At 44.6% G+C, this 11,282-nt stretch overlaps 1 protein-coding gene across 3 annotated transcripts in view; it reads right to left on the reverse strand.

Moving 5' to 3' along the window:
• The window catches only part of Ift122 (intraflagellar transport 122), a 74,917-nt gene that overhangs the window by 29,285 nt on the left and 34,350 nt on the right, over positions 1-11,282 (reverse strand). For all 3 annotated transcript variants that reach the window (XM_028753506.1, XM_028753505.1, XM_028753507.1), the window contains 2 exons: positions 3,767-3,931; positions 1,244-1,441 (listed from right to left, as the gene is read on the reverse strand). In XM_028753506.1, coding sequence (XP_028609339.1) covers positions 1,244-1,441; positions 3,767-3,931 — 363 coding nt within the window. The remainder of the gene's footprint in view (positions 1-1,243; positions 1,442-3,766; positions 3,932-11,282) is intronic.

Here is an 11,282-nt window from a genome sequence, read left to right on the forward strand (position 1 = left end):
CTGGGTCCATAGTCAGTACAGTCAGCACAGTGACATGCCTGGGGTCTGGAGGGATGGTTCTGTGGTTGAGAGGACCCACAACACATTCTCAGCACCCATGTGAGGTGGATCACAACACCCTGAAACTCCAGCTCCAGGGAATCTGACGCCCTCCTCTGTCCTCCATGTGCACCGCACATATGTATATATGCACATACACACACAGTTTGAAAAAATAAAATATTCTCTTGAAGATAGGATGCTGTGGTTCAAGTTTCTCCTTAGTGTCTGCCTTGGTTTTATGATAGTTCTATAGGGAATGTCTCTTACTTTAGGGACAAGCAGACAGGCAGCTAGGGCAGCTATAATTAGGTCAGCTACCAGGGGTGCTATCTGGGTTCTCCTGTCTGTTTTTCCCTTCCCTATCCTGTGGTTTCTAGCTGGCCTCCCCTGTCTCCAGGAGACTATGCAGGGCCCCATGTGCTATCTCGGTCACATTCCTCGGTGCCCACTCTACCCAGTCTCCTCTCACACGCAGCATTACCACTCACACACTTACACATCCACCTCTTGGACTTGCCATTAACACCATACTGAATACTGCTAACACGATGCAAGGGAATCAGAAAGAAAAGGGGACCAACGAACAAGTGTGCTGCCTAGGTATATGTCAACTTGGCATAAAACTAGAGTCACCTGAAAGGAGGGAATCTCCACTGAAAAAGATGCCTCTATAAAATCAGGCTGAGGCCAGCCTGTAGAGCATTTTCTTAATTAATAATTGATGAGGGAGGGCCTAGCCCGTTGTGGTGGGGGCCACTGCTAGGCTGGTGGTCCTGGGCTCTGTAAGAAATCAGGCTGAGCAAGTCATGGGCAGCTAGCCTATAAGAAACACCCCTCCACAGTCTTGGCATCAGCTCCTGCCTCCAGGTTCCTGCCTGGTTTGAGTTCCTGTCCTGACTTCCTTCAGTGATGGACTGCAATGTGAAACTATAAGCTGAATAAATCCTTTCCTCCCCAGCTTGCTTTTTTGGTCATGGTTTTTCATCACAGCAATAGAAACCCTAACTAAGACAATGGGGCTGATGTTCTTGTCCAGAAACACACGGCTACACACAAACACCCACATCCACAGCACCTTGAGATGTCAGATTCCACACCTCCCTCCTCCTCCTCTTTGCTGCTCTTAGCACCAGTCTGAGGGCCTGACCCTTCTGTTCTGTGTGTCCCACAGCTGCAGAGGAGTGACAGGCACCAGGGTTACCTGTGGCACCTCCACAGCAGACATGGAGAAGACATGAAGGCAGAAGATCTTGGAGCCGTTGTAGCCAACCACGAAGCCCTGCAGCTTCTGCTGGTGCACGGGGAAGGTGCTGGCCTTGATGTTGAGGTAACCTCCTCCAGAGAAACAAAGCATGTCCTCACACTGGGTGTTCCAGGCCACACTGTTGGCGTTTGGTTCCTGAGGGACAGAGGCCTGTGAGGCTCTGACAGCACTCCCACTTTTCACTCCCACCCATTCTTAAAGCCTGGGTGGCCCTGAAGTCCAGACAGCAGGATGAAGAGAAAGAGGGAAGGGATCAGAAAGAAGGGACGAGGCAGACTCCTCTATGTACTGGAAGAGTGACAGAATTTTGGGATCTGTGCTATTTTCACAATAAAATTATCATCCCCTCCATATTTTAACCACTCCACAGTAAGTGGAAATGTAGAAGGATTCCATTCTATTAAAGGAAGCGGGGGGGGGGGTGCTGGTCTGTGGAGCTGACTAGCATGTGTAAGAGCCTGGGTTCACTCCCAGCAGGAGTGTGTGCATACACACCTCCATACACCCCTACCTACCCGAGAAGGAGGCGGAAAGTGTTCACCCTGAAGATTAACAGTGACGGCTTTAGGTGAGTGGAATTGTGAGGGATTTCTCTTTTTTTGTTTGTTTGTTTGTTTGTTTATTTGTTTTTGAGACAGGGTTTCTCTACGTAGCCCTGGCTGTCCTGGAACTCACTCTGTAGACCAGGCTGGCCTCGAACCCAGAAATCTGCCTGCCTCTACCTCCCAAGTGCTGGGACTAAAGGTGTGCACCACGACTGCCTGGCATGAGGGATTTCTATTTTCTATTTTTTTTTCTTGTTCCTTGTCTGGTTTCTTTGGTCATGAATTTCCATTGTTTTTTTATAATAAGCAAAAGAATGGGGAGTTCTTTTCACAATTAGAAAATAATACACTGTCTCTGCATGTATATAACTCTTACACTAAAAACACAGTCACGTCAGGAGGTACCCTCTCTACCTGTATTCTGCTCAACTCTAGAGGCCTGGGACCAACAGAGACTCATTCCTCCCTCCCCTGAGTGGTCTACCCTCAGCAGAGACTACGTTTTTAATGAGGAATATTGGTACTTTCTATTTGAAGGGGCAAATGCAGTGGATGACACACTAGGAAGGTTGTGTCTCCTGGCAAGACCTGAGAGCCACCTTTGCTGCTTCTCCAGAGAAGCTGCAGTAAGGGCCATGCACTTTTCCAACCTCCACACAGGACACACTGAGGGGCTTCTAACCACCTCCAGGTCCAGGCAGTGGTGGTGCTGAGGCTGGGAAGAAGGGCAACATTTAAGGCTAGTTTAGTTGTGCCTAGCACTGAGCACATGGGAGCATCTTGTTTACTCCTGGGTTGTTCCTGTGGCAATTCTGTGAGAATGTAACTTCTAGCTTCATGTTAGCATGGGGAAGGAATGTGGTTTAGTTAACGTGCAAAAGGTCCTGGGTTTGATGTCAGCATAATATAACATCTTTAGCCCCAGCACTTAGGAAGTAGAGATAAGGGATCGTCCTAGAGATCATCCTCACCTGGAGGCTAGCCTGAGCTATGGAGAGATCCTGTCTCAAAAAAAAAAGGTAGTTTCACGTTAGCCGGAGATTGAGACTCACAGAGGCCCATGAACGCAGGTCAGTCTGAAGACAATGGGTATGTGTTCTTTCCCCTAACCCACCGCTTCCTCTGTGACATGACGTGATAATAACTGAAGTCATGTTGGGCTACCAGTAGCCATGTAGCCCTGTCCAACTGACTGAGGAAAGCTAGGCACTTCTACTGTGTTGGTTCTGTTGCCAAGAGCGAGGAGGGCCTTGGAAGAGGACCCATGTCTACTTATGGGAAACCATGCAGGAGAAACCAGAGGGCAGAGGGTCCAGTCTCAGGGGGTCCTCAGTTCACATAAATTAACTCTGACTGCTCACAATGCCCCAAAGAGGCCAAGAGCAGCCCTAGTGTGGCAGAAAGCCAGCCAGGTGATGGGACTTTGAACTGCTCAGTGACATACTTCTTTCAGCCACAGGACCAAAGACTGTGGAAACAACGCCCATTCCCAGTGGTCCATGCAGCTACTGTGCTATAGTGTCCTGTGGAGAAGCTTAGGTGAGCTTCTATATGTCCTTCCTAGTGTGCCTTAGGCCACTGGTAGCAACTAGCAGTCCTGGGTAATAGACTCACAGACTTCATCAATAGAGTTACCACCACACATTAACTTGGCCACCAGACTTGTCACTGTCCACTCAAGTACTGCTTATAGCTGTGTGAAATGCGGGTTACTTGCCCATCTTCCTGACAAGAAAATCAGTGCTCAAAAGGCTGGCCCAGCTAGCTCCTCCCTGGGCCTTTTTGGAATCTACTCCTGTGCTGGATCCTAGGCCCTTGCTGTTCCTCCCAGATGGGGCTGGGCACTTCCTTGCACGGGCAAGCTCAAGGTGGCGGCTCCCTGTTCCAAGGACTGTGTCTCCATCTAGGACTCCACCTGAAAAAGCAGCTCCTTCGTGTGAATGTCATACACCAGGCACGTGTCGTTTTCATCCACCACAGCCAGCTTGTTCCGGGAGGCACTCATGTCCAAGCAGCGCACGGCTGTAGCCTGCTTCAGCAGGACAATAGCAAAGAGATTGTCCACAAAGATCTTCAGGATCTGGCGAAATTTCAGAGAAATAAGTGTGAGTTACCATGGCAACCAGACCCTGGACCACTGCCAGACTCTTGGCATCCCATGTGTTCTACAAGAACAACACCCACTAACTCCTCCAGAAGCTGTGTGCAGAGAAAAGACTCATTAAATAAAGCAAGGGGTGGGGTGGGGGAGGTGGGTACCATCCTTAAGAGTCCAAAAGCATGGTTCATAGGAGGTCACTGAAACAACAGGCCTGAGACTTGCCAAACTCATTCTAATGTCTGTGTGACCGGGGACATTTTTAATGATACTGCTTACACTGCAGGGTAGAGGAGTCATACACTAACACAGGAAGGGCTACTGTAAACACAGGGGAGACATCTGGTATAAAGTGATGATGGCAGTGCTGATGGTGACAGCTGCCACTCACTGACATCCCTGTTCCTGACAGCCCTGGGAAGAAACAGTGTTGTCCTTATTTGGACAATTTGAGCCTCAGAGAGGCAAACTCATCTGCCCAGGGCCATACAGCTAGTGAGAAGGAATGTGGTCCCAGGTTAACCTGACCCCAAAGTCACGCTCTCAGCCTCCCATGGGACCTGACAGCTGACTGAGGAAGTTGCAGATTCTCCCCCACTTGGGTGCTGCTGCTTGTCAGCTCCTACTGATCTCATGCTCTGCCACTTCCGTCCCCAGCAAAGACCTGACAAGCTTCAGCCACAGCCATCTGCTACACAGCTTGGCTCTCAGGCTAATGCAGTTATATTTTCACTTTCAAATTTCTATGTAGCCCACATAGAACTTTCTTATTTTAAGCAAAGAATGTAGATGAACACACAGAGAATCTGTTCAACTTCATGTAGCCTAGATTTCCTAATCGATTTGTCCAAACAATCCATTTTTCTTTTAGGTTCTAGTAACACCCTAAGGACCAGCACCATCTAGGCCCCAGATAGGAATACTGATTAATCCAGGCACTGCCTAATAAGGCTCTGACCTCGTGAACAATCTCTGCCTGCCTTTCCAGCAATCCACTAAAGCGGTGTCTACAATAAATCCCACCTTCGGGGTGACCTTAAGCACACTGATCCCTGCTACGTGCAGCTTGAAAGACATGGCACCGCCCTTCTGCCCCTGCCTGCTCCTCCGGGCTGGAGCAGACACAGAGTCGGTCTGCTCCCGTCCTGTGGAGAAACTGAATCCTGAGTCATCCAGGAGCCACTGCACTCAGAGCAGCTGGTAAGAACTCCATCTCACTCCCTAAACCCCAGAGATAGATCGGGGAGCCAGGGACATCCAGGGCACAGCAGCTACCCAAACCCCGCCCCTCCGGAATTCCACTTCCCTTCTGCCCCTGCCTGGTCCTCTGGGCTGGATCAGACACAGAGTTGGTCTGCTCCTGTCCTGTGGAGAAACTGAATCCTGAGTCATCCAGGAGCCACTGCACTCAGAGCAGGTGACACAGAGTCGGTCTGCTCCTGTCCTGTTGAGAAACTGAATCCTGAGTCATCCAGGAGCCACTGCACTCAGAGCAGCTGGAGCCACTGCACTCAGAGCAGCTGAAACTGAATCCTGAGTCATCGAGGACCCACTGCACTCAGAGCAGAAGGATTTCCAGATCCAAGAGGTGGCCTGAGTCCCAGGAGTTATTCCACCCAGGAGATTAGGAGCATAAGACCACAGAGACCTCTGGACTCTGAGGAGCTCTGCAATAAGCAAGATAACTGGAAATACAGACTCCAGTTTTACACAGTGAGGGCAGGTACCACTAGAGTTAACCAGATGGCGAAAGGCAAGCGCAAGAACATAAGCAACGGAAACCAAAGTTTCTTGGCATCATCAGTGCCCAATTCTCCCAATATAGCAAGCCCTGAACACCCCATCACACCTGAAAAGCAGGATTCAGAATTAAAATCACTTCTCATGATGATGATAGAGGATTATAAGAAGGAATTAAGTAACTCCCTTAAAGAAATACAGGAGAGTACAAGTAAACAGATAGAAGCCCTTAAAGAGGAATCACAGAAATCCCTTAAAGAAATGGAAGAAAACACAAAGAAGGAATTAAACAAAAACATTCAGGACCTGAAACTAGAAATAGAAACAATAAAGAAAGTTCAAAGGGAGACAACCATGGAGATAGAAAACCTAAGAAAGAGATCAGGAGTCACAGACGCAAGCATCACCAACCGAATACAAGAGATAGAAGAGAGAATCTCAAATGCAGAAGATACGGTGGAAAATATTGACACAGTTGTCAAAGAAAATGCAAAACGCAAAAAACTCCTAACTCAAAACATCCAGGAAATCCAGGACACAATGAGAAGACCAAACCTAAGGATAATAGGTATAGATGAGAATGAAGATTCTCAACTTAAAGGGCCAGTAAATATCTTCAACAAAATTATTGAGGAAAACTTCCCTAACCTAAAGAACAAGATGCCCATAAACATACAAGAAGCCTACAGAACACCAAATAGACTAGACCAGAAAAGAAATACCTCCCGTCACATAATAATCAAAACATCAGATGCACAAAACAAAGAAAAAATACTAAAAGCAGTAAGGGAAAAAGGTCAAGTAACATATAAAGGCAGACCTATAAGAATTACACCAGACTTCTCACCAGAGACTATAAAAGCCAGAAGAGCCTGGACTGACATCATACAGACACTAAGAGAACACAATTGCCAGCCCAGATTACTATACCCAGCAAAACTCTCAATCACTATAGATGGTGAAACCAAGATATTCCATGACAAAACCAAATTTGCACAATATCTTCCCACAAACCCAGCACTTCAAAGGATAATTGATGGAAAATGCCAACACAAGGAGGGAAACTACAACCTAGGAAAAGCAAGTAAGTAATCTTCCAACAACCCCCAAAAAAGATACAAACATAACTTTACCTCTAATAAAAAAAATAACAGGAAGCAACAATCATTTTTCCTTAATATCTCTTAACATCAATGGTCTCAATTCCCCAATAAAAAGACGCAGACTATCAGACTGGATACACAAACAAGACCCAGAATTTTGCTGCATACAAGAAACGCACCTCAGTGACAAAGACAGACACTACCTCAGAATAAAAGGGTGGAAAACAATTTTTCAAGCCAATGGTCCCAAGAAACAAGCTGGAGTAGCCATTCTAATATCAAATAAAATCGACTTTCATCCAAAATTAATCAAAAAAGATAAGGAAGGACACTTCATACTCATCAAAGGAAAAATCTACCAAGGTGAACTCTCAATTCTGAACATCTATGCTCCAAATGCAAGGGCACCTACATACATAAAAGAAACTTTACTAAAGCTCAAAACACACATTACACCTCACACAATAATAGTGGGGGATTTCAACACCCCATTGTCAGCAATGGACAGATCATGGAAACAGAAACTAAACAGAGACACTTTGAAATTAACAGAAGTTATGAACCAAATGGACTTAACAGACATCTATAGAACATTTCATCCTAAAACAAAAGAATATACCTTTTTCTCAGCACCTCATGGTACCTTCTCCAAAATAGACCATATAATTGGTCACAAAACAAGCCTCTACAGATACAAAAAGATTGAAATAATCCCTTGCATCTTATCAGATCACCACGGACTAAGACTGGTCTTTAATAATGACAAAAACAATGGAAAACCCACGTACACATGGAAACTGAACAACTCTCTACTCAATGATGACTTGGTCAAGGAAGAAATAAAGAAAGAAATAAAAGACTTTTTAGAATTCAATGAAAATGAGGACACATCATACCAAAACTTGTGGGACTCCATGAAGGCAGTGCTAAGAGGAAAGCTCATAGCTCTAAGTGCCTACAAAAAGAAACTGGAAAGAGCACACACTAACAAGTTGACTGCACAACTAAAAGCTCTAGAACAAAAAGAAGCAAATACACCCAGGAGGAGTAGAAGGCAGGAAATAATCAAACTCAGGGCTGAAATCAACCAAATAGAAACAGAAAGAACAATACAAAATATCAATAAAACCAGGAGTTGGTTCTTTGAGAAAATCAACAAGATAGATAAACCCTTAGCCAGATTAACCAGAGGGCACAGAGACAGTATCCAAATTAATAAAATCAGAACTGAAAAGGGAGACATAACAACAGAAACTGAAGAAATTCAAAAAATCATCAGATCCTACTACAAAGGCCTATACTCAACAAAACTGGAAAACCTGGATGAAATGGACAATTTCCTAGACAGATACCAGGTACCGAAGTTAAACCAGGAGCAGATAAACCATCTAAATAGTCCCATAACCCCTCAGGAAATAGCAGCAGTCATCAAAAGCCTCCCCACTAAAAAAAGCCCAGGACCAGATGGTTTTAGTGCTGAATTCTATCAGACCTTCAAGGAAGACCTAATACCAATTCTCTTCAAACTATTCCACAAAATAGAGACAGAAGGAACACTACCCAATTCGTTCTATGAAGCTACAATTACACTCATACCCAAACCCCACAAGGACCCGACAAAGAAAGAGAACTTCAGACCAATCTCCCTTATGAACATCGATGCAAAAATACTCAATAAAATTCTAGCAAACCGAATCCAAGACCACATCAAAACAATCATCCATCATGATCAAGTAGGTTTTATCCCAGGAATGCAGGGATGGTTCAATATTCGGAAATCCATCAATGTAATCCACTATATAAACAAACTTAAAGAAAAAAACCACATGATCATCTCACTAGATGCTGAGAAAGCATTTGACAAAATTCAACATCCCTTCATGATAAAAGTCTTGGAAAGATCAGGAATTCAAGGCCCCTACCTAAACATAGTAAAAGCAATTTACAGCAAACCAGTAGCCAACATCAAGCTAAATGGAGAGAAACTTGAAGCAATCCCACTAAGATCAGGGACTAGACAAGGTTGCCCACTCTCCCCCTACCTATTCAATATAGTACTGGAAGTCTTAGCCAGAGCAATTAGACAGCAAAAAGAAGTCAAAGGGATACAAATAGGAAAGGAAGAAGTCAAAATATCGCTATTTGCAGATGATATGATAGTATACTTAAGTGACCCCCAAACTTCCACCAGAGAACTCCTAAACCTGATAAACAACTTCAGCAAAGTGGCTGGTTATAAAATCAACTCAAACAAATCAGTAGCCTTCCTCTACATGAAAGATAAACAGACTGAAAAAGAAATTAGGGAAATGACACCCTTCACAATAGTTGCAAATAATATAAAATACCTTGGTGTGAATCTAACCAAGCAAGTGAAAGACCTGTATGACAAGAACTTCAAGTCTCTGAAGAAAGAAATTGAAGAAGATCTCAGAAGATGGAAAGATCTCCCATGCTCATGGATTGGCAGGATTAATATAATAAAAATGGCCATCTTGCCAAAAGCAATCTACAGATTCAATGCAATCCCCATTAAAATCCCAACTCAATTCTTCACAGAGTTAGAAAAGGAAATTCTCAAATTCATATGGAATAACAAAAAACCCAGGATAGCGAAAACTATTCTCAACAATAAAAGAACTTCTGGAGGAATTACCATCCCTGACCTCAAGCTGTACTACAGAGCAATAGTGATAAAAACTACCTGGTATTGGTACAGAGACAGGCAGGAAGATCAATGGAATAGAATTGAAGACCCAGAAATGAACCCACACTCCTATGGTCACTTGATCTTTGACAAAGGAGCTAAAACTGTCCAGTGGAAAAAGGACAGCATTTTCAACAAATGGTGCTGGTTCAACTGGAAGACAACATGTAGAAGAATGAAAATTGATCCATTCTTATCTCCTTGTACAAAGCTCAAGTCTATGTGGATAAAGGACCTCCACATAAAACCAGATACACTGAAACTAATAGAAGAGAAGGTGGGGAAAAGCCTCGAATACTTGGGCACAGGGGAAAAGTTCCTGAACAGAACTCCAATGGCATATGCTCTAAGATCGAGAATTGACAAATGGGACTTCATAAAATTGCAAAGTTTCTGTAAGGCAAAGGACACTGTCAATAGGACAAAACGACAACCAACAAATTGGGAAAAGATCTTTACCAATCCTTCATCTGATAGAGGGCTAATATCCAATATATACAAAGAACTCAAGAAATTAGACTCCAGACAACCAAATTACCCTATTAAAAAATGGGGTATAGAGCTTAACAAAGAATTTTCAACGGAAGAAACTCGAATGGCCGAGAAGCATCTAAAGAAATGTTCAGCATCCTTAGTCGTCAGGGAAATGCAAATCAAAACAACCCTGAGATTCCATCTCACACCAGTCAGAATGGCTAAGATTAAAAACTCAGGTGATAGTAGATGCTGGCGAGGGTGTGGAGAAAGAGGAACACTCCTCCATTGTTGGTGGGACTGCAAGATGGTGCAACCACTTTGGAAATCAGTCTGGCGGTTCCTCAGAAAATTGGACATAGCATTACCCGAGGATCCAGCTATACCACTCCTAGGCATATACCCAGAAGATGCTCGAACATATAATAAGGACATATGCTCAACTATGTTCATAGCAGCCTTATTTATAATAGCCAGGAGCTGGAAAGAACCCAGATGTCCTTCAACTGAGGAATGGATTCAAAAAATGTGGTATATTTACACAATGGAGTATTACTCAGCTATTAAAAACAATGAATTCGAGAGGTTCCTAGGTAAATGGATGGAACTAGAAATTATCATCCTGAGTGAGGTAAGCCAATCACAAAAGAAGACACATGGTATTCACTCACTGATTATTGGATATTAGCCTAGAACCTTGAAATGCCCAAGATGCAACTCACAGGCCACATGAAGCCCATAAAGAAGGAAGACCAAGTGAGGGTGATTCGGTCCTTCTTAGAAGGAGCAACAAAATACTCAAGGGAGCAAATATGGAGACAAAGTGAGGGACAGAAACTGAAGGAGGGGCCGTCTCAAGACCACCCCACCTGAGTATCTATCCCATGTGCAATCACCAAAGGTAGATGCTGATGTGGAAGACAGGAAGTGCATGCTGATAAGAGCCTGATATGGATATCTCCTCAGAGGCCTTCAAGAGTCAGACATATTCAGAGGCAGATGCTCACAACTAGCCATTGAACAGATCATGGGGTTCTCAATGGAGGAGTTAGAGTGAAGACTGAAGGAGCTGAAAGGGTTTGTGGCACCATGAGGAGAGCAACAATACCAACCAACCACAGCTCCCAGGGTCTAAACCACCAGCCTGGGAGCACTTAGGGGGGGATCCAGGGCTTCAGCTGAATATGTAAAAGTGGAGGGCCCTGCTGGGCATAGGTGGAAGAAGAGAACCTTGACCTCATGAAGGCTGGATGCCCCAGGGGGTGGGAATTTTGAGGGTGGGGAGGTGGGAGTGGGGGGGGTGTAGATA

Source organism: Grammomys surdaster, unplaced genomic scaffold, assembly GCF_004785775.1.
Source record: "Grammomys surdaster isolate TR1022 unplaced genomic scaffold, NIH_TR_1.0 125950, whole genome shotgun sequence".
Lineage (NCBI taxonomy): Eukaryota > Metazoa > Chordata > Mammalia > Rodentia > Muridae > Grammomys > Grammomys surdaster.